The sequence below is a fragment of the Epinephelus fuscoguttatus genome, linkage group LG23 (genome assembly GCF_011397635.1).
Source record: "Epinephelus fuscoguttatus linkage group LG23, E.fuscoguttatus.final_Chr_v1".
Classification (NCBI taxonomy): domain Eukaryota; kingdom Metazoa; phylum Chordata; class Actinopteri; order Perciformes; family Serranidae; genus Epinephelus; species Epinephelus fuscoguttatus.
In genome coordinates this window covers 4,394,028-4,418,499 of record NC_064774.1, presented here as the reverse complement: position 1 = coordinate 4,418,499, position 24,472 = coordinate 4,394,028, and the positions used below count along the sequence as shown (strand labels likewise).

General features: G+C 39.7%; 1 protein-coding gene across 1 annotated transcript in view; it reads right to left on the bottom strand.

The window, feature by feature from the left end:
• Positions 1 to 241: 241 nt before the first annotated feature.
• Positions 242 to 24,472, bottom strand: part of LOC125883754 (zinc finger protein OZF-like) — a 61,805-nt gene continuing 37,574 nt past the window's right edge. The window contains exon 2 of the mRNA XM_049568289.1: positions 242 to 2,730. Within this exon, the coding sequence (XP_049424246.1) occupies positions 1,690 to 2,730 (1,041 nt within the window). The 3' untranslated portion in view covers positions 242 to 1,689. The remainder of the gene's footprint in view (positions 2,731 to 24,472) is intronic.

Genomic DNA, 24,472 nt, shown 5'->3' with positions numbered 1-24,472 from the left:
TGACTCATGGGGCTCGGTGGGGCACAGTCCCAAAGATCAACATGGAGTCACCATCCTGTGGGCTCACCAGTCGCAGAGATACGCTTCAGGGTCGGGTGCATTGTGAGCAGCAACATTGCCCCGGACAGTTGCATGGTTGATTTTGAAAAGTTTGTGGTCAGTGTACGGAAATTGCTCAACTTCAGCAAACACTGAAATGAAGAGACTCGGAGAACCACAGAGAAAAGTTACAGCTAGCGGAATTACTTTAATTGCAAAGTACAACTCAACAATACAGGTCGTAGAAAACAGTGGACACAGCAGAAACAGCCCCGCTCATACAACTTCCAAAAACCTTTATACTATCTGAGTGAGTGAGTGAGCGTCTGTTTGTTTGTGTGCATGCGTGTGCGTGTGTGTGTGCGTCCATGTGCAGACGTGCCTGGGTCTGGGACCTAACCGTTCTGCCACGTTTGATTTCCTGGAAATGATCATACAAGAATTACTCAATATTTCAAAAACAATTCCTAAAAGGAGTCCTTCCTAGTAACTCCAAAGTACAACAACTCGACAGTATTCAAAAACAACTTCTTATAAGGAGTCCTTCCTATTGCGAAATCTGACATCTGGTCAACTGTTTCTAAGACCTTTTGAAACTGACATTATTTTCACATTTGATATAGAACAATACATTATCTGCCTCTACATCAGCTCTCACACATGGCAGTCCTACAGGGAGGAATCTGGTGGTCCAACATAGGGTTACAGTTGAAATAAAAAAACAGATAAAAATAATCAAAGACAAAAGTACGATATCAACACAGCTATCAGGGCATGGGGAGGAAGCAGTAGGAAGATGTTTGCCTGGCCCTGAAAATGTCCAAAACAATGCAGGGTAAACACATTTGTGGGCTTTAATGTGTAGAAACATAAATTTAAGGTCTGGAGCTGGGCCAGAAAGCTCGCGACCTCATTCCCTTCTTCTCGAACAAACTTCCTTTGTTTTCTATTAAATATCAAAACTTGAATACTCAGAGGTCAAAAATCACTGGAGACACGTGGAATCAGATGCAACTGAGTTTAATGTGCACGCAGGCATCAGCACACATCAACTCAATGAGTCAAGCTCCGGAGCAAGACTGGAATTTCTTTGTCTGTGCACTCGCTTTTATTGTGAAGATTTCTGCTGAGTCACCTTTTTTCTTTAACCCTACCCACTTGGGCTGAACATAACGGTGTCACAGCTTCGCCGTTCTTCCCTCAAAGCCAGCCTATCTACTTGCGCTCGTAATAGTTTCCTGGGCAGTCTAGGCCCGCCTCCTCTTACCAGAGTCATATCAGGACAAGTTGGAATTACCCTAACTTTCCATCAGTGTTTCTGAGCCCATCCATGTGCTATTTTTAAGAAATGATGCACAATTAATTCTAGGTACTTCTCCACCACAATGTTTAAGTGTTCAATGAGTGTATGTGTGTGTCATAGGAATACATGAAATAATAAACCAGTGTATGACTTGTCAGTGCACAAAGTACAATGCTTCGACACGTATCTTTAAAGGTCAACTTAAAGGAACAGTATAAACACTACAGTAAAAGTACATTACACTACAAATGTCACTACCAACATTGGTCACATCAGGATGGGTTCTCTCTGGTGTGAGCACGTTGATGGATTTTTAGGTCATACCGTTCAATAAAAGCTTTCTCACACTAGTCACAGCTGTACGGGTTCTCTCCTGCATGCCGGCATTGGTGGGTTCTCAATTGAGTGCACCAGGCAAATAATCTTCCACACTGGTCACACCAGTACGGTTTCTCTCCTGTGTGAATACGTTGGTGGCTTTTTAAGGCCCATGACAGTGCAAAGGCTTTGCCACATTGATCACAGCTGTACGGTTTCTCTCCTGTGTGAATACGTTGGTGGCTTTTTAAGGTTGCTGACTGTACAAAGGCTTTGCCACATTGATCACAGCTGTAGGGTTTCTCTCCGGTGTGAATGCGTTGGTGGGTTTTTAAGGCCCCTAACTGTGGAAAGGCTTTGCCACATTGATCACAGCTGTAGGGTTTCTCTCCGGTGTGAATGCGTTGGTGGGTTTTTAAGGCCCCTAACTGTGGAAAGGCTTTGCCACATTGATCACACCTGTATGGTTTCTCTCCGGTGTGAATATATTTATGAGATATTAAGGTTCTGATTTGAGTAAACTTTTTCCCACATTGGTCGCACCCGTATGGTTTCTCTCCTGTGTGACTGCGTTGATGGGCTGTCAAGTGACCTGATCGTGTGAAAGCTTTGCCACATTGATCACAGCTGTACATTTTCTCTCCTGTGTGAATTCTTTGGTGAGTGTCAAGGGACATGCGTTGCGAAAACGTTTTCCTACATTGGTCACGGCAGTGCCACTTCTCTGCAGTGTGAACACGGTGGTGACTTTTTAAGCCACGTAGAGTGGTGAAAGCTTTCTCACATTGATCACAGCTAAACAGTTTCTCTGCTGTGTCAATGTCTTGTTTTTTTGAGCTCCCTGACTCTGTGAAATCCTTCCCACTTTGGAAAAAAATGGACAGTTCCCCTTCAATGTGAATGCGTTGATGGGCTTTGAGGGCACTGCAGCGCAAAAATGTTTTCTCACATTGGTCACAGCTGTATGGTTTCTCTCCAGTTTGAACTCTTTGATGAATTTTTAAAGATCCAGATGTTGTGAAGGACTTGTCACGGTGGTGACGTATGAGTTCCTCTCTTCCTCTCTGTTCCTATAGCAACAAACAGAAAAAGAGTTAATGAGTTGTCACGGTGCAGCGAGTCAACTAAAACCATAAATAACATTTAAAGCATGTCTGCCAAACATAACCCACAATGTCTGACTAATGCATTACCACCAACAAATGTTATGATAAATAACTTACAGAATAGTTTTTATTTAGGTTTTGACTTTTTGATAGGAATTGATACCAATACTACTTATCAATGTGACTCTCACTGATACTTCTCTCCATAATTTAGTGGTTTAGTGGTTTTGGGTTGGACCTGAGATTCTTGACTTGTGCTCATGTCTCCCCCGTGATTGTACAGGCTAACCGCCACACCAAAGTCTTTTCTCATTTTCTTTAAATATTTTATCAGCTACTTTTCATAACCCACATAAACCATTTGTCATAAATCAGATCCACTGTGCAGCACTTATTCAGAAAGACAATGTGACTCTTAAAGGGGCAATAAGCGGAAATTCCTCATTTCTAGATTGAAGGAATTTAAAAAAATCGCTATGTGAAGAACTAGGAGGTGTAATTTCATCTAGAGTATAGCATGACGTCACACATCCTCTCTGTGTTGATCTCCAGCCCCTTGTTTACAAGCCGGTCTACAGGCAGTGCAGTGATTTCGCTTTTTGCCCCTTTAATGCTGGTAGGGCTGACTCAAAAAATTCGAGCTTCGAAGCTTTGTTCGATGGCATGGGATTAGATTGTGAAATTTTTTTTTTTTGAATATTCAGCCTTTTTTTCTCCCGTTTTTTTTTGGGGGACCTTGAAAGCAACACTGAAGGCCGGCCCCATTAGGCCGAGTAAAGAAGTTATCTGGTCTGATTGTTGCATGAATTGCCTACAAAAGTTTCACAGTAAATCAGAGAACAGGGATATTATTATTGCCACGGGTTATTTGCAATAGACAAACTTATTCTTTACTGGTGAGTTAAGGGAGAATAGCTATCATGTAATTAAAAAAGAAAACATCTCCGACAAGGAAATAGAAAGCCTGACGTGCAATGAATGGAGACCTGCTATTATCCTGCTTGAACACAAATGACTAAATTCTTTCAACAATGTGACTCAACATAATGATAAAATAGATTTTTCTGATGTAAAATAATATGCTGATGGTGACATTTTCCACCGGTCCGCTGCGCTCTGAGTCTGGTGTCAGTGACACATGCTGCTCTGAGTCGCGCATCTGTCTGCTTGTGCTGCAGTGCGCGCCGAGGGTTTTAATTTTCAGTGTTCAAATCAAAAGTTAAACACTACTTATCAGCAACCAGAAGTGTTTTTTCGTTTGTGAATATTTTTATCTTAATTCTAGGGTTGCAAGAAACTACTTTTTTGCCATAATTTTTAAGTTATTAACTTTTTTTTCGCACCGCATGGTACAATAACTATCTAAGAATACAATGCGTTTCAGGGTATCCCAGAATTGATATTATGATTAATGTGAATGATCCTGTTTTGATCTATTTTGTACTTCAGATTTATATTGTTTAGCATTAATTGGTGACAGAAAAAAATGAATTTCATTCTGCAAGGAAACGCGTGTCCTTACTGTGCATATGACAATAAACACTTTGAATCTTGAATCTATATGTTTTATGAAGACCCTATGTGCACTCAAAGCTGTGGCACAAGTTATGCACCGAAATCTGGCAGAAGGAAGACGAAGACGAAGACGAAGAAGAAGAAGTATGAGGAATAACAAGTGTGTTCCTGTATGTGCTGTGTACATCAGGCACAGAAATAAAATGAATCATCATGATGATCATTTATCATAATTTGTCCGCACATATCCCACATCTGCATGCACATATGAGATCACGTATGTGCTTAACCGTGGAGAGGGATCCGCACGGATTACGGATCAAAGATGATCCGTTGCACCATTAGTGGACACAGTACATCACTTGGGAAAAAAGAATGATGCCACTACCAACAAAATGCCCAGACCAATAATCATACAGTTCGCAATGCCAACTATTCAAGATGAGATATGGGAAAAAAAAAAAATCAAGAGAGGCGAGAGTCTGCAAAGAGATGAACATTCAGTTCAAGGAGGACTTTTCAAAGGAGGATCATGAATATGCTTTGGGAGTATTTCTTGATTTATCCAAAGCTTTTGACATGGTTAATCATGATATTTTACTTCAAAAATTGTTACATTATGGTTTTACTGGAATTACTTACACATGGTTTTACAATTATATTCATAATCGACAACAGTTTGTAAACATTAATGGATCGACATCTGATAGGGCAACTATAACCTGTGGGGTCCCACAGGGATCTATTTTAGGACCACTCCTATTCCTCATTTACATTAATGATCTGGCTGCAGCATTATCCTCCATGTTTCCTGTACTTTTTGCTGATGATACCAATTTATTTGTCTCACATTCTAATTTTTCTGTACTGATGGCCAAATCCAACACTGATTTAGAAAGAATTTCCACATGGTTTATATTAAACAAATTCTTTAAATGTTAACAAATCTAATTTTATTGTATTTACTTCAAAAAACAAAAAATACTCTAGATCTAACTCTTGTCTTTCCATTGGAAACAACTCAATTACCCAGGTTTCATTCACAAGTTTCCTTGGAGTCATAATTGATGAAACTCTAAGCTGCAAGACTCATATTTAATCAGTTTGCAATAAAAGGTCTGCTGGTATCATTGGCAGAATTCAAGGTTTGGTTCATCAAAAGTGTTTATTAATCCTCTATTATAGTTTAATCTATCCGTATCTTATATATTGCAATGTTATTTGGGGAGCTACCTATCCCATTCACCTTCATAAGCTTTATAGTTTACAAAAGAAGTTCTGCAGAATTGCCACTTTCAGCAGTAGGGTAGAACACTCAGCCCCTCTCTTCAATCAGCTTAATATTTTATCAATTTTTAAAATAAATGTATATCAAACCTGTATATTAATATACAAAATCTTGCATCCGTATTCTTCATTTTCCATGCCTTGTAAAGAATTTTTCCAGACTAACAGTGATGTTCATAAGTATAATACGAAACATGCCAAATGTTTACATCTTCCAATGTTTCGTAGGCTTTGTCAGTTCTCCATCAGATATAGAGGGGCTCAGCTTTGGAACAGTCATATTCAAATTGCATCTCAGTCTACCTCACTCAAGAGTTTCAAATATAGGCTACAGTCCTGTCTGATGAACCAAACTCTTCAAACTGATCACATTTAACTATAATTGACCATCCTCTATCCACTGTAAGGATCTGACTGATTTGTCTGTATACAAGTGTGCTTTGGCACATGCGTATACAGTCGCACACTCCCATGCTCGCTTGAGCACGCATACACACGGACTCATTCACACACACACACACACACACACACACACACACACACACACGCTTATGCTCTCACTCACAATTCTATTTGTTGTTGTCTTTGCTTTTTGATTCCATGTTTTTATATTTGTTTGTCTATTTTTTGCTATGGACTTATTAATATATGTTCTTAATGCTGATGTGGTGAGATTTCCTCTATAAGCCTCTCGGGGTTTTTTAAATCTCACCTGCACAATCTGCTTGCTGTATTCTCTCGGTTTTGTTTGCTTGTTTTTCTTTTTCACTGTGCAAATAAACAAAACAAATGAACAAAACAAAGCCCCAGCTAAGCTGTGGCCCAAGATGCAAGAAGCCAGAAGAAATGGGAAAAGAGTAGGGCTGCAACGATTCCTCGAGTAACTCGACTACCTCCATTACAAAAAAATGATAGAGGAATTTTCTGTGCCTCGAAGCCTCGTCTAATTAAATTTAAAGCTCCCCAGCAAGCATTTTTTGGTTTAAAAAACATCTAATAGCCTTCTACATGAAAACCTGGGGCCTGTTGTTCAAAAGTAGAATTAACCAATCCAGGATAAGTGGAAAAGCGAGGCTGGACAAATTCCCCTGAGTCCATCCTGGCTTAATTGGTTGTTCGAAAACCAAGCCAGGCTGAGGAGGCGTGGCTTTGTCAAGCCAGGTGTAACTTATTCAGGTGAGTGCGCGTCCACGGCTTTCTTAAATAGACCCCGAGATCGATCACAGATTAACCGATGCAGCAATGGAGAGGGCACGTGCCGCATACTTCTCACCCAGTGAGCAGCGTCTCATCATAGACACTTATGAAGAGGTAAAACATATAATCACGAAGAAAGGAAACACTGCAGCTATAATAAAGCAGAGAGAGAGGGCGTGGCAAACAATTGCGGACCGACTGAATGCGTAAGTAATCTAAAAACTTGCTGCGCAAATGAATCTGTCATAATTACAATTAAAGTTCCTTCCACAAATTAACAGTTGTACACTTCACCTTAAAAGGTGAGCAGTGGATATAATACTACTCGGGAACCAACTGCTGATTTCACACCAGCGGAAGAGCTCGCCCTGGATCAGAACTGAGGCAGGCCGATGATGGAGGAGGAACTGCCCTCTTCATACAAGGTACACTATTCCAGTATACTGTAATAGTATACTGTACATTGATTCCATGTACAGTATACTATTCCAGTATACTGTACATGGAATCAATCATTTTATTCATTCATTAATCAACCATTGGTGTTATGTGGACTGTCTGACTTTGGATTGTCTTGCAGTGTAAGACAAATTGACAAATTAAAAGAAAGACCTGAAGGAAACTGGACTTGGAAATTAAGAAACTACAGAAAGAAGTAAGTGACTTTAATGCACACTGTAAGCATGACTGTGATGCAGTGTATTAATCAATATCATTTCTCTTTCTCTCCACAGCTCAAAGCAGACACTGACTGATTACAGTATTTTTCATTTAAATAAAATGAGGTTGAAGAACATTGTGGTTTCATCTTCATGTTTTCATTCATTGATGTAAAGTACACTGGAGTTATTGGTCCAGTTAACTGGGAATATAATTTGGGAAGGTCACACAGTTATGACACCTAATAACCATTAATTGTGTTAATGCCAAATACACCTACTTGTATGTTTATTCCAACAATTAATCCTTTTTTATTAGTAAAGATATGTGCATGGCTTCAGCATGGCTGTCACCCTCTCCACAACGCTCTGGTCGAACAGAGGAGCACCTTCAGCCAGAGACTGATTGCTCCTAAATGCACCACTGAGCGCCACAGGAAGTCATTCTTACCTGTGGCCATTAAACTGTACAACTCCTCCCTCTGATGATCGGACTCATTTGGCTATTTATAAAAACAAAACAAACAATATAATTACTCATTCTTATTTCATTTATAACGCTACAACCATTTCATTAGTATTTTATTTATATCGTCATCTTTATCTCTTGTTTCCATTCATGCTGTATTTCTATTTCTACTTTGCACGGAGCACTGGAACAAAAACAATTTCCCCCCGGGAATTAATAAAAAGTATTCTGAATCTGAATGTCAAAGTATGTTTGGGCTATGACAAAAATAATGTTTTAAATGTTAAATGTTTTGTTTTTATTGTAGGCTCAGAGGCCGTTTACATGTACACGATGATTTTGATAAACGGAGACATCTTCCTTTGTTTGTGCCCCTCGTTTACACTCTGAAAACGAGTCTTTCTAAAAACTCCAGCCAGAGTGGAGATTTTGGAAACTCTGGTTGCATGTTTGCATGTAAACTGAGATAAACAGAGATAAACGGAGTTATAGGCAGCCCACGTCACAGTATGCGCCGGAACTTGCGCCTGTGTAAAAAGTGCGACCTATGTTGCTATGGTGACAATGGATACATGGAAGGCTTGAGCTTCTCGTTACACTGCCACCTACAGGTTTGGCATGCGGTGAAATGTCCGTTTATGAAACTAGCCGGCAACGTGTAAATGGCGTCTCAATGTATTTTGTTCAAAATGAGGCAAATACGTACATAAGAACATGAAATGACCATAGAACACAGCTGACTGGACAGATAAGGCACCAGGCTAAACTAAGCCTGGTTGTTAGCCTGGTCGGGACCAGGCGAAGTGCACAGAATAAATATCCATGGCAACATATGTGCCTCTGCTTTTGAACAACTGAATCAACGCTAAGTTAAGCCAGGATAACCAACATATCCCGGCTTAATCCCTTATCTAGGTTTTAAACAACAGGCCCCAGACGTCTAGGCTAAATCACGGCTGAATTTGGGCTGTCAGTGAAAATTTGGTAGACGTCTAACCATAGCCAAAGTGTAGACGTCATCAATTATATGGCTATGTAGAGACCATGTCCAAAAAAATGGAGATAAACATATTTTAATTACTGTTGACTCTCCATATGTGATTGAATATCATACCACACGCCATCTGCAATGGCGAAAATTACATTTAATCAATTTCAAAATTAAATCGGCTAGATTTGGGTTACATGTAGCTAGACTAAATCAGAGCTAAATATAGCCAATACGTTTAAATCACGACTATTGCTTGCTGGGTCACGTCTCGCTGCTCCTACCCATACGGCCAGTGTTGTATGCCCTGTTTTGTTCGTTTGTCAGTTTGTGCCTCATACAGATCTGCTGGTAAAGTTAACTTGGCGTTAGCAAGCGTGATAAGACGTCAGAGAGGCGACGTTGTGCAAATAAACCGAAGATTTATTAATTTTCTGTAGCAGTAAACACATGGGCCGATAACAAATGTGTTATCTAACTATACTAAAGCTTTACAAGCTATTCAGGGCTGCCGACGATAACATTAACATGACAAACAGCAAGGCTACGGCTAACAAGTTAACATACTGACACTCCCCAGACACACACACACATATACCAGAAAGCCTCTCAGTGCTTAGCTGCTAACGTTAGCTCTGGTACAACACAGGTACCGCACAGAAACTTTTACAAAAGGGTCATAATGTGCTTCTAGTGACTGTCAAATCGCCAGCTAAAGTTGTTTACACTGCGGACACAGAGACCTGCTCTCATGGGACAAAGATCCTCTAAGAAGAAAAACGGTTCACCCTGCTCTGCTGCCAGGAACAAACTGGGAGGCAAAGATCCTCTCTGAGGAAGAGGGCTCACTTTGCTGCAGGGTTCACCAAAACGTTGTTTTGTTTTTTTTCTTTTAATAAATTGAACACACATTAAAGAACATACAAGATCCTGTAGAGAATTAATACATATAATACAATAAATATTGTCTAATTAAATGAAGGAAGGGGATTTTTTTAAAGTCAAATAAAATATTGGGGATTTATGTAAAAATATACATAGAGACATATGAATAATTATAAAATTAAAGATACGTAGCACATATTGTTATGGTGCCATTGGTTTTGGCCTTGGTGCCCCAATGAATTTGTATTTATCAAAGGCCAAAGTGGCCTTGCCCTAAAATTACTTAATTCCAGGCCTGTAATTGGGCTTTAATTAAGCAAAAGTATGTTTTATCTGATTACTCGACTAATCAATGGAATATTCAACAGAATAATCGATTGCCAAAATATTCGATAGCTGCAGCCCTAAAAAAGAGCCTTTCTCAAAGGAGGCTACGCACTCATTGAAGGACACAGAACTGACCCATAACTGATATTTTCAGCAAGGTAATATTCAAGCACTTTGTCAAAATATACATGGTTTCATTACAAGTATATTTGATGAGAATTTAAACTGATAATACTTCATAAGACAAAATTTAAAGCCCAATAAGTTGGTATGGTTATGTTCTAAGGGCAACATATTTCATTCCTGCATTAGAAGCAAGTTAAAGACATATTGAAAACAGTTACATTATAAATTATGTCTATTTCTTTTTTATCTTTGAATGTTAGGGGGTTAAAAACAGTGTTAAGTGAAAAGCAATCTTTTTATTTTGCAAGGAACAAAAATCAAAATGTGTTTTCTTACAAGAGACTCATTCTGTTATGACTGACGAAAAGTTTTGGAAAGGTCAGTGGGGCGATTCTGCTTTTTTTTTTTTTGCACATGGAACTTCTCATTCAGCTGGAGTAATGGTATTATTTAACAGGTTTCCAGGCATGATAATTGACAATCAAACAGATACATAACGTCATTGGTTAATGGTAGTAGTAGAGATAAATGACAAATGTTACATTTTAGTGTGTATTTATGGTTAGAATAATAAAGCTGCGGACAGGGACATGTTTGCAGAACTAGGTAAACTTGTGAATGATTGGAAAATAACCTACACTTCAGATCAAGTGATAATGGGTGGAGACTTCAACATACAGTACAGGCCAAAAGTTTGGACACACCTTCTCATTCAATGCGTTTTCTTTATTTTCATGACTATTTACATTGTAGATTCTCACTGAAGGCATCAAAACTATGAATGAACACATGTGGAGTTATGTACTTAACAAAAAAAGGTGAAATAACTGAAAACATGTTTTATATTCTAGTTTCTTCAAAATAGCCACCCTTTGCTCTGATTACTGCTTTGCACACTCTTGGCATTCTCTCCATGAGCTTCAAGAGGTAGTCACCTGAAATGGTTTCCACTTCACAGGTGTGCCTTATCAGGGTTAATTAGTGGAATTTCTTGCTTTATCAATGGGGTTGGGACCATCAGTTGTGTTGTGCAGAAGTCAGGTTAATACACAGCCGACAGCCCTATTGGACAACTGTTAAAATTCATATTATGGCAAGAACCAATCAGCTAACTAAAGAAAAACAAGTGGCCATCATTACTTTAAGAAATGAAGGTCAGTCAGTCCGGAAAATTGCAAAAACTTTAAATGTGTCCCCAAGTGGAGTCGCAAAAACCATCAAGCGCTACAACGAAACTGGCACACATGAGGACCGACCCAGGAAAGGAAGACCAAGAGTCACCTCTGCTTCTGAGGATAAGTTCATCCGAGTCACCAGCCTCAGAAATCGCAAGTTAACAGCAGCTCAGATCAGAGACCAGATGAATGCCACACAGAGTTCTAGCAGCAGACCCATCTCTAGAACAACTGTTAAGAGGAGACTGCGCGAATCAGGCCTTCATGGTCAAATAGCTGCTAGGAAACCACTGCTAAGGAGAGGCAACAAGCAGAAGAGATTTGTTTGGGCCAAAAACACAAGGAATGGACATTAGACCAGTGGAAATCTGTGCTTTGGTCTGATGAGTCCAAATTTGAGATCTTTGGTTCCAACCGCCGTGTCTTTGTGAGACGCAGAAAAGGTGAACGGATGGATTCCACATGCCTGCTTCCCACTGTGAAGCATGGAGGAGGAGGTGTGATGGTGTGGGGGTGTTTTGCTGGTGACACTGTTGGGGATTTATTCAAAATTGAAGGCACACTGAACCAGCATGGCTACCACAGCATCCTGCAGCGACATGCCATCCCATCCGGTTTGCGTTTAGTTGGACCATCATTTATTTTTCAACAGGACAATGACCCCAAACACACCTCCAGGCTGTGTAAGGGCTATTTGACCAAGAAGGAGAGTGATGGAGTGCTGCGGCAGATGACCTGGCCTCCACAGTCACCGGACCTGAACCCAATGGAGATGGTTTGGGGTGAGCTGGACCGCAGAGTGAAGGCAAAGGGGCCAACAAGTGCTAAACACCTCTGGGAACTCCTTCAAGACTGTTGGAAAACCATTTCAGGTGACTACCTCTTGAAGCTCATGGAGAGAATGCCAAGAGTGTGCAAAGCAGTAATCAGAGCAAAGGGTGGCTATTTTGAAGAAACTAGAATATAAAACATGTTTTCAGTTATTTCACCTTTTTGTTAAGTACATAACTCCACATGTGTTCATTCATAGTTTTGATGCCTTCAGTGAGAATCTACAATGTAAATAGTCATGAAAATAAAGAAAACGCATTGAATGAGAAGGTGTGTCCAAACTTTTGGCCTGTACTGTAGTTTAAATGTGATTTGGAGATTTCAAAACTGCCTATTAAGCTGTCAGATTTCCATAAACAGGTACTGCATTACTGGAAAATGATATAGACGCATAATTTCACACCACATGGCTCCACCTTGTGGAATAATAGAACCATTACAATTAGTAAGAAAACCTTAAGATAAAAAAACAGATAACTGGCTGCTCTGTGTTGTAGAGCGTAGATCCAAAAATGTATCGGGTGCTCTTGGAAAAAAGGAGGGAACTCCAAAATACTGCAAACAGGAAAAGGGCTGGAGAAAACATTTTCAGCCCTGATGAAGACCAACAGTGGTTGAAACATGTTGGCTTTTTAATGAGTTGGCCATTATATTAAAGGCTTTTTAATCTAATCTTTCCTTCCTCATTCTCATTTTTGTTTGGAGTGCCTGGATTCTTTTCCTGTTTGCAGTAGTAAGAAAACCTTGTTTAAAAAAGAATGGTATGAGAAAAAAGTGTTATATGTTGTTGACTTGATGGATGAACATGGCCATTTTATTCAACGTGATTCATTTGTAGAAAAGTTTCATTTAAAATGCTCCGTCAGAGAGTTCAGTCCAATTTGTAAAGCCATTCCGCTTCCTTTCAAACACATGACACAAAGTGTTCCGACGGTCCAGAAGCACATTTAGATTAGTTCAGTTAAGCTCAGTCTGAGTAATAGATAATATAAAATCACCTTGCCCCCACCCAGCTAGGTCTCTCTTTCTTCTCACTTTGATTTAGTTTATTATTTTTATGCCAAATATATTTGTATGTATAACTGTCTGTAACGCATGCTGTGTGTCTAAATAGTGATGCCGTTGTTTTGTCGGCGCTTGTGTAGTTGCAGCCTTCTCTGATCTGCGTGCAAGCTCTTTGATGTGTGTATGCCTGCGTGAGTGTCCGGACACGTTGGAGTGAGCGAGAGAGTGGAGCCGTGTCTGCTGGTGAAAGCCGTTGTTGCCGTCCGTTGGTCGTTGAAGACGTGAAGAGGATTTTCGGGACTGTTCCTGTCTGGTGTGCAGATCAACGCCAGCTGAGAGTCGCTAGCTAGCTAGAGCTAAGCTAGCTAGCCTTTGTCGCACCACTTTACAGTGGACTACAAACTCTGTAGCCGGCTCCTTCGACGGACAGTCACCAGTGGCTTTACATCGCCGTTTCTAATTGGTTTGTAGGGTTAGCAGTCATAATATTTAGTTTAGTGAGTCAAAGTAAGTGTACAGTCCTTTCAGTTTAATTTAATTTCGTTATTGTAGCGTGAGCTGTAACACAAAGCACTCTTACATATTCACATGTGGTTATTAAGTTGCCTGAAATAAAGACTGGTGAAGTGTATGTTGGTGATAAGAAATGTAATAACAAAGTCATTGCTAATGTTTTGAAATGCAAATTGTTTTCTGATTTTCAAAAGTAAGAATAATCCATAACGGGAACATTTTAATGAATAAATGTTTCCATTATCTTAAATGGCCAATTTCACCAAAAGTAAAAGACGTTCACTTTAGAATTGTAAACAATGTTTATCCAGCTGCTGAAACTTTACCACAAAGATTTCATTTTCAAGTAAATCCTTATGTGTATTTTGTTCAAGAGAACCCGAAACTATTGAGCATTTATTTTTATCATGGGTAAATATCATATACACCATTGCAAATGGAAAAACTGTAAAGCCTCCATATTTTGCTTTAAAAATGAACTGAAGAATTATTTATCGTCCATTAAGATATGATCTAAAAATAATCAGTCCCTTAAAGACCTGTATGAAGTCATGTTTAAGTCTCTTACATTTTCATTTCATCCTTGCTGCTGTTCATTTTCTTGAAATCTCCAACGAGCCGATTGTTTCTTCTGCGAGCTCTCGCGAGAACACGCGACACACTGCGCGGGAAAATACCCTGCAACACAGACCGTCTCAAGTGTTTCTTTACTCTGAGTGAGTTAAAGATGAAAACAGGAAACACGGAGACATAAAACCTTTTTGCTTTGTTACATTTCCTTTCTCCAGATGTGATGTGGAACCAGAGAATGAGCGGATGATCCACGGAGCCTCGAGACTCTTCCTCGTGTCTTTAGTGTGGCTGCTGTCAAGCCCTTTTTATCCATGACGTCATCAACACTCACCTCAACATCGCTGCTATCAGAGGACGAGCCTGCTGCTTGTCTTCTCCGGACCTTGTTGCTCCGGTGCTCCGGGTTCTGCTTGTCCTCCTCCATTCCGCTCCTCTACTGCTCCTCCTCTCTCATGGACTCTGATGTTCTGCTCCTGATCTCCGCTCGCTTCTTCTTCTTCTTCTACTTCAACTTTTTCTGCTTCTTCTTTGAGGTTTACTGGCGGTTGGCAAACGACGTCATGTTGCATTACCGCCACCTACTGGTGCGGAGTGTGGACCGAACTCTCTAATAATTAAATAGATTTTTTAAAAACACAAATAACTCATGTCTTTTCAATCACAATAATTTCTTTTAGATAATAAATAGTAATCAGATTAATTACCTGAGTTCTTCTGTAAAATATCTTTTTCAGGTTTTGGATAAGTTGCTTTCTTTCGTCTTAATATTTCTGACAGTACATAACAGGCTGCACTGTCTCTTCTTATGATACCATACGATATACTTTATTGTCCCCGAAGGGAAATTTGTCTTTGACTTAAGTGCTGTGCACATTGCCTGCTTCCATAAAAAACAAACAATAAAAACACATGACACATAAATACACAATACATACAACAATACATCATCATACAGCATTCCCTTAAGAGGGCACCATGGCACTGTTGCTCAACCCTAACAGGCTATTTACTCTTTAGTATAGTAATTGAGATAGGCACAAAGGCAGAGGTGGGTAGAGCAGCCAAATATTGTACTCAGGTAAGAGTATTGATACTTTACTCAAGTAAAAGTAAAAAGTAGTCATCCAAATAATTACGTGAGTAAGAGTAAAAGAGTATTTGGTGAAAAAACTACTCAAGTACTGAGTAACTGTTGAGTAACGTCTGATTTATTTGTAAAATAAGAACATGAACATAATCAATCAATCAAAAATAATAATCTGCAAATTCATGTATTTTAAACGATACCCCTTTAACTAAAACAAAAATAAATTAAATCTTTACAAACATAACATAAATCAAGGCACAAGAAACACAAATATATTCTTATATATACTGTACACACACAAACACACACACACACACACATACACACACACACACACACATACTCAGAGGTAGGTAGAGCAGCCAAATATTTTACTCAAGTAAGAGTATTGTGGCTTTAAAACAATATAACTCAAGTAAAAGTAAAAAGTATTTTGCATTAAAACTACTTTGAAAAGTACAATTTATCCAAAAAGTTACTCAAGTAAATGTAACTGAGTAAATGTAACTAGTTACTACCCACCTCTGCACAAAGGAGTTTTTAAACCTATTCAGTTTGCATTTGGGGACTCTGTATCATCTTCCAGAAGGTAAAAGTTCATACTCAGGATAAAGGATGGGTGATGGGTCAGATAAAGCCCACATAAAAAGTACAGTCTTTGCTGTAATGGAGAACACAGGTTGTCAATGTGGGTCTTCCAGCTGAATTTGATATGTAGGAGGACACCTAGGTATTTGTAGGAGCTGACAGATGTTTTTGTCATGGATGGGGACAGGTGTGTGATCCCCCACAGAGCGAGGGTCAAACACCATCTCCTGTGTTTTCCTCACACTCATTTGTAGATGGTCGCAGTGGCGTATCCAGGACATTTTTACTGGGGTGGCCAAGATGGGACACAAAGCTAGTGTGGGGTGGCCATGGCATATAATATAATGACATAATGTATAATGCCACATACCTGGCCGGAGGACCTATGCTGCATGTCACATCCCCTCTCTCTCCCGTGATTTCCTGTCTTCCTACTGTTAAATAAAGGTGTCTATGCAGGTAAAAAAAAAAATTTGAAAAAAGAGTCTTTTTTTTATTCCATTTCCACCTATCACAGTCCTCAGGAATCTCTGGTTATTTTAACATGTCGATTTTTAATCAGTAATTATGTTCAGGATAGGGTACAAATTTTCTAAGAGCCATTTCCTTATAGTGGATTAAAGTCCTCATCTCTTCACAAGGTAGATTACTCATCCTATAGAATGACATTAATCAGTCATCAGTTCATCATCTGTGTCACCTGTATTGTTACCTGTGTTTGCTCTACTAATTGAGGCGCCATCTTGTGGTTACATAAAAACAGCAATCCAGGCAACAGAACAAACCAAAAAATTCAAATCAAAGCTTAATACTTAAAGATAGGCCTTATTAAAAAGTTTATCTGTAAGCAAAAGATAAAATAAGCTTGTAGCCTAGGAAAAAAGGAATATTTGTTGTTCTTTACAGATATAATTAGATATACAGTGGTGGAAAAAAGTTTTTCGGACACCCCATGCATTTGTGAAATATTGCATTAAGAATCACTCTTAGGTCTTCAAGCGCAATTTCTTTTAGTACAGTCACAGCCAAAATACTAAATAAATCCTAAAAAAGCCATTAAAAACTTAAAATTGATTGGTTCCATAAAAATACATAAGAAATTTTGAGTATTGGGTCATTTTGGTACCAGTGATGAAGGTCGTTCTTTTTATTAAAAGACACAATTTTTGTTGCCAAGCTTCGTGCCTACATAAAGCCAGCACATTTGAAAGTTCTTCAGACACAAAAATGGCGAAAACAAGGAACCTAACGCAGGAAACACGCCTGAAGATAAAGATTCTCAGCCAGGAAGGGTACAGCTGCCGCCAGATAGCCAGGAAGTGCAGATGCAGTCCTTCAGCAGTTGGATACACTCTGCAGAAATACAGACGAACCAACAGCATGTGCAGGCAAAACCGCCGAATGACATCACAGGAGCTTCAGCAGCAGTGGTCAAACCAAACTGGTGTCCAGTGTTCCACCCGCACTGTACGTGGCCGACTTTTAGATCATGGCTTAAGGTCCTACAAGGCTATCAAGAAGCCCTGATCAATGAGAGACAGAGGTTAGCCCGGCGTCGTTGGGCCCAGGCACACAAGAACTGGACAGCCAGGAATTGGAAGAAGATTTTGTGGTCAGATGAGTCCAGTTTCCAGCTTTATCTTCCTCCTACTAATGTGAGGGTGCACGGGAGGCTAGGCGAAGCATTATCTCCAGCATGTACAGTACCTACTGTCAAGCATGGTGGAGGCAGTATCATGGTTTGGGGATGCATGAGTGCTGCTGGTGTTGGTCATCTCACTGTCTGTGATGGCACATTGAACTCTACCAAGTATTGGACCATTCTCCAAACCCACATGCTCCCTTCTGCGCGTGCACTGTTCCGTCAAGGTAAAAACTGGATGTTTCAACAAGATAATGCCCCTTGCCACACATCCAAGGCCAGTAGAACTTGGCTGCAGGAGCACAGTATCCAGGTCTTAGAGTGGCCAGCTCAATCCCGGACATGAGCCCCATTGAAAATCTGTGGTGGATTATCAAAAGGTCTGTTTCAAAGCATAAACCAAAGAATTTAGAAGAATTAAAAGCAGTAATTCAAGAAGAATGGGACAAGATTACCCCTCAACAGTGTGAAAGGCTCGTGGGGAACATGCCAGCCAGGATTCGAGCTCTACTACGTGCCAATGGCAGGACTACTAAATATTAATTTGATGATGTGATGGTTTATTTATTTTTTGTTCAGTTTTGAACACATTCTCTGTTATTTGTTGACTTTGATACCGACAATGTTGAGAACTGATGTCAGTTCTCAACATTGTCGGAACATTGTCGGAACATTGTTGAAACTGTCAAGAATGTAGTTTTGTTAGTTTTTCTTGTAAACAATAAACAAAAAAAATATAATTTGTATTTGTTTGTATCTGTCTAATGCAGCCACACCTTTTGAAACACAAAAAAGATTTTTCCACAAATAATTCATGATAATATTTGAGATTGTGTAAAATTTTAAGGGTGTCCGAAAACTTTTTTCCACCACTGTAGATATAATTTGTTGGAGATACTGGAATTTGATTTTTTTGGTTTGTACTTTGCCAGGTATGTTTTTATTTAACCACAAGATGGGGCCTAAATTAGTAAAGCAAACATAGGTAACAATACAGGTGACACAGTTGAAGGCCTGATGACTGAATAATGTCATTATATGATGCCTTATGATGTACGAAAAGGGGTCTGCCCATTGTTCCGACCATATTAAACCCATTGGTCCGACATCCCATTGTTGCGACCATATTAAACTCATTGTTCCAAAGTCCCGTTGCTCTGAAATCATCATGATGCCCTGTGGTTAAGGTCTGGTTAGGTTTAGGCACAAAAACCACTTGGTTAGGGTCAGGAAAAGATCATGGTGTGGGTTAAAATGAAAAAGAAAGTGGCAAACACATAAGCCGTGAGCCTGCTCTGCCTCAAGCCTTTCCCAGCTGACCCAGAGCCGGTCGCGGCGCACCATCAAGGCCGAAATACGCCCGCCGGGAGCCGTTCAGCACTGCAGAGAGCTTCCCAAACAACCCGGACCCCAGAGTTAATAACAGGAGGTTATGCTGTTTCACTCTCTCCTCTCTATGACACTTGTATCTCGACCAGTAGCCTGCTTTTGTTGCGTTGCTGATCCTCTATGGTACACAAATACAGTAATAATCACATATTAGAACAATGGGACGTCGGACTAATGAAAGGTAGGATCAATGAGAGGTCGGAACAATGAGAGGTTGAAACAGTGCTACGGCACTGTATGAAAATGTGCAAACAGTAACAGAGGTTTCCCGTACTGACTTTGATCATTTTGTCGATAGCGCCGTAGGCTCGCTGTGAACAACACTTTACTCTGTAGCTCGTCTTAAAAAGAAGTTAAAAAAGCAAAGAAAGTTCACTCCTTGGTATAACTCTCAAACCCGTAAGTTAAAACAAATATCGCGAAAATTTGAAAGGAATTGGCGATTAACCAAACTGGACGAATCTTGTTTAATCTGGACAGACAGTCTCAAAACTTATAAGAGGGGCCTCTGCAATGCCAGAGCAAACTATTACTCAGCATTAATAGAAGAAAACAAGAACAACCCCAGGTTTCTTTTCAGCACTGTAGCCAGGCTGATTGAGAGTCAAAGCTCTATTGAGCCTTGTATTCCCTTAGCCCTTAGCAGTAATGATTTTATGAGCTTTTTTTAATGACAAAATTCTAACTATTAGAGGCAAAATTCATGACCTCCTGTCCTCAGATAGTACCTATCTAACCTCAAACACAGCTGTAAGACCTAATATATATTTAGATTGCTTCTCCCCGATTTCTCTTCAAGAACTGACCGCAGTGATTTCTTCATCTAAATCATCAACCTGTCTCTTAGACCCCATCCCAACTAGGCTACTTAAGGAGGTCTTTCCTTTAGTTAACACTCATATATTAAATACGATCAATATATCCTTATTAACAGGCTATGTACCACAGTCTTTTAAGGTAGCTGTAATTAAACCTCTACTAAAAAAGCCCACCCTGGATCCAGAGGTGTTAGCCAACTATAGACCAATATCTAATCTTCCCTTTATGTCAAAGATCCTTGAGAAAGTAGTCGCAGACCAGCTGTGTGATTTTCTCCATGATGATAATTCATTTGAGGAATTTCAGTCAGGATTTAGAGTGCATCATAGCACTGAGACAGCACTAGTTAAAATTACAAATGACCTTCTGATTGCTTCAGACAAAGGACTTGTCTCTGTACTTGTTTTATTAGATCTTAGTGCAGCGTTTGACTCTATTGACCATCAAATTCTACTGCTGAGACTGGAACACTTAATTGGCCTAAAAGGTTCTGCACTGAGCTGGTTTAAATCTTATTTATCTGATCGTTCTCAGTTTATTGACGTTCATAATGAATCATCCTTACGTACCAAAGTTTGTTTTGGAGTTCCACAAGGTTCTGTGCTCGGACCAATCCTATTTACTCTATATATGCTTCCTTTAGGTAACATCATTAGAAATCACTCTATAAATTTCCATTGTTATGCGGATGATACTCAGTTGTATTTATCGATGAAGCCAGAAGAAAGTAATCAATTAACTAAACTCCATAACTGCCTTAAAGACATAAAATCTTGGATGAGCACCAATTTCCTGATGTTAAATTCAGACAAAACTGAAGTTATTGTTCTTGGCCCCAAACAACTCAGAGACTCTTTATCTGATGACATAGTTTCTCTAGATGGCATTGCTCTGGCCTCTAGCACTACCGTAAGAAACCTCAGAGTAATATTTGATCAAGATTTGTCTTTTAATTCTCATTTAAAACAAACCTCACAGACTGCATTTTTTCATCTGCGTAATATTGTGAAAATTAGGCCTATCCTGACCCGAAAAGATGCAGAAAAATTGGTCCACGCTTTTGTTACCTCTAGGCTGGATTACTGTAACTCTCTATTATCAGGTAGCTCTAGTAAGTCCTTAAAAACTCTCCAGCTAATTCAGATTGCAGCAGCACGTGTACTAACAGGAACTAAGAAACGAGATCATATTTCTCCTGTTTTAGCTTCTCTGCACTGGCTCCCTGTAAAATCCAGAATTGAATTTAAAATCCTACTGTTAACTTATAAAGCTCTAAATAGTCAATGCTCCGTCATATCTTAGAGAGCTCATAGTGCCATATTATCCCACCAGAACACTGTGCTCTGAGAACGCAGGGTTACTCATGGTCCCTTCAGCTATCAGGCTCCTCTCCTGTGGAATCATCTTCCTGTTACGGTCCGGGAGGCAGACACCATCTCCACATTTAAGACTAGACTTAAGACTTTCCTCTTTGATAAAGCTTATAGTTAGGGCTGGCTCAGGCTTGCCCTGTGCCAGCCCCTAGTTAGGCTGACTTAGGCCTAGTCCGCCGGAGGACCCCCCTGTAATACACCGGGCTCCTTCTCTCTCTCTCTCTCTCTCTCTCTCTCTCTCTCGTATTCTATTACTGCATCTTGCTAACTCGGCCATTCTGGATGTCACTAACTCGGACTCTTCTCCGGAGCCTTTGTGCTCCACTGTCTCTCAGATTAACTCATATCACAGCGGTGCCTGGACAGAGTGACATGTGTGGTTGTGCTGCTGCCGTGGTCCTGCCAGATGCCTCCTGCTGCTGCTGCCATCATTAGTCATTAGTCATACTTCTACTGTTATTATACACATATGATTATTGTCACACATGTATACTGCCAGATACTAATACATACTTTCAACATATTGTACCGCAGTAACCAGAACTATAACTATAATATTATTACTTTCAACAGTGTTGTTGTAAGCTACTGTTATTACCTGCATCTCTCTCTCTCTCTCTCTCTCTCTCTCTCTCTCTGTCTCATTGTGTCATGTGGATTACTGTTAATTTGTTATGCTGATCTGTTCTGTACAACATCTATTGCACGTCTGTCCGTCCTGGAAGAGGGATCCCTCCTCAGTTGCTCTTCCCGAGGTTTCTACCGGGTTTTTTTCCCAGTTAAAGGGTTTTTTTGGGGAGTTTTTCCTGATCAGCTGTGAGGGTCATAAGGACAGAGGGATGTCGTATGCTGTAAAGCCCTGTATGCTGTAAAGCCCTGTGAGGCAAATTGTGATTTGTGATACTGGGCTTTATAAATAAAATTGATTGATTGATTGATTGATTGATTGAAGGACGATGAGATTAAAGTATTTTTATTTTCCATTTTATGATCAGACATACATACAATTCCATTCAAACAAACACACACAAAAAAGCAGCAGAAAACAAAATAAATGAATAAATAAATAAATAAAATTTAAAAATAAAAATAAATAAAATAAAATAAATTAAAAAAAAATACAGCACAGACCTCCTAGTAACCTATAATCATACTGTATACAGTTAAATCAAAATAACCAGCCTAGTTTCTTCATAATTCTTTAGTCCTTGGTGTGTAAATGCAAAAGATAAGGTTTCCATACTTGCTGAAACTTGCTGAAATGTTGTTCATTTTAGCAAATCAGATGTTGAAAAGATGCAGTCTCAGTCATAAGTTTAGTCCATTCCGATATTCTTGGCCTACTTGGATTCTTTCAATTGCGCAAGATTAATCTTGCTGCCATGAGGGAGCCTGCCAGTATCAGTTCGAACTGTGCTTTAGTGACACTTTGTGGTGCTAGCTCTCTACTCACAAGAAGGTAAAGCTCAGGAGATTCTGGCAAATGCTTCCCTACAGTTTCTCCAAGCTTCTTCCTTTTCCAAAAAGGGAGAACAGAGGGACATTCCCACATGGCATGCAAGAACATACCCTCTGCCCTCTGACATTTCCAACATTTTCGATCTTTTGATAGTCCCATTCTGTGGAGTTTAAGAGGAGTATAATAGTATCGATGCACAATTTTGTAATGGATAAATTTGCTTCTAACATCCCTTACAGCCCTACCAACTATGGATATTATATCCTGCCATACCTTCTCTCCAATACCCCTTCCCAGGTCCCTTTGCCAGATCAGCCTAAGGTTCTCACAGCTCACACTCTGAATGTCAATGATATGTTGAGAGAATATTGAAGCACTGTGCATTGTTTTAGGTGACTTAAACAGCTTTTGCAACATATTATCCTCCTCCAAACCCTCATTACACTTCAACATACTCCTTATACTGCTTCGCAGTTGAAAATATTTTGAAAGATCTCCTTTCCCATCCATCAAAAATTCATCAATCAGTTCCTGATATGTCTTGAATGTTGTATCATTATATAGATCACTTATGGTGCATATGTTGTTTATTTGCCAATTATCCCCCCAAAAAAAGGTTGTTTCCCTATGTGGACTTGTGGGTTATTCCACACAGAAGAATAGGTCTGTTTATATTGAGATCTACCAAGTATTCTATGTGTTTTAGCCCATACCCAATTGGAATGAGTCAAGATGGGATTTTGATTCCCACCTGTCTGCCTCTTTTGTGAAAGCACTTGTATAGGTGTAAATGGGGCCATTAGTGATTGCTCAATTTGTACCCACCCAACCTCTGAATCACACCCTACCCAGTGCCTAGCTAATTTGGCCAACTCAAAAGTCAATTTATATTTCTCAACATTTGGCAGAGCTAATCCCCCCCTCTCCCTGAGGGAGTACATTTTCCTGATGTTAATCCTGGGCCTTTTTCCATTCCATAAAAAATCTTTTACTATTTGATTATATTGTTTAAATATCCTGTCTGGTATTATTAGTGGCAGCGTCATTGAAATATAGTTAAATTGTAAGATAATATAAGATAAGATACACCTTTATTGATCCCATAATTGAGAAATTCCAGTGTTACAGCAGTCAAGGAGAAAGTCAGATTAAAGATTTCAAATTTAAACTTAAAAAAACTTAAATAACTAGGCATGCAAAAAAGTAAAAAAAAAAAATACAAAGAGACAGCAATAAATAACAATAACAATAACAATAATAAAATTAATAGGAAGTGGATAATAATGACCAGCAGTGAATGAAAATGACCAGTGGATAAGGTGCAAGTGATTGTATGTGCAAAAACAGCAGACTGCTGTGGTGTCCATAAAGTGTCCATAGTGTCAATAAAGTGTCCATGGTGCAGTTTACTGTGAGCGGTGCTGGCTGTGAGGCCTGACAGCAGCTGGCAGGAAGGACCTGCGATAGCGTTCCTTCACACACTTTGGGTGAATCAGTCTATCGCTGAAGGAGCTCTCCAGAGCTTTTATCTCCTCCTGCAGAGGATGGGAGTCATTAGTCCTCAGAGTTTATTGTTAAGATGAACACCCAGGTACTTATAAGATGTCACCATCTCAATGTCCTTTCCCTGGATGTTCACCGGTGTTGGGGGGAGGAGTCTGCGCCTGCGGAAATCCACCATCAGCTCTTTGGTCTTCCCCGCGTTGATCCGAAGGTGGTCCCTCAGGCACCAGTCCACAAAGTCCTGGTTCAGTTCTCTGTACTCCCTGTCGTCCCCATCTGTGATGAGGCCGACGATG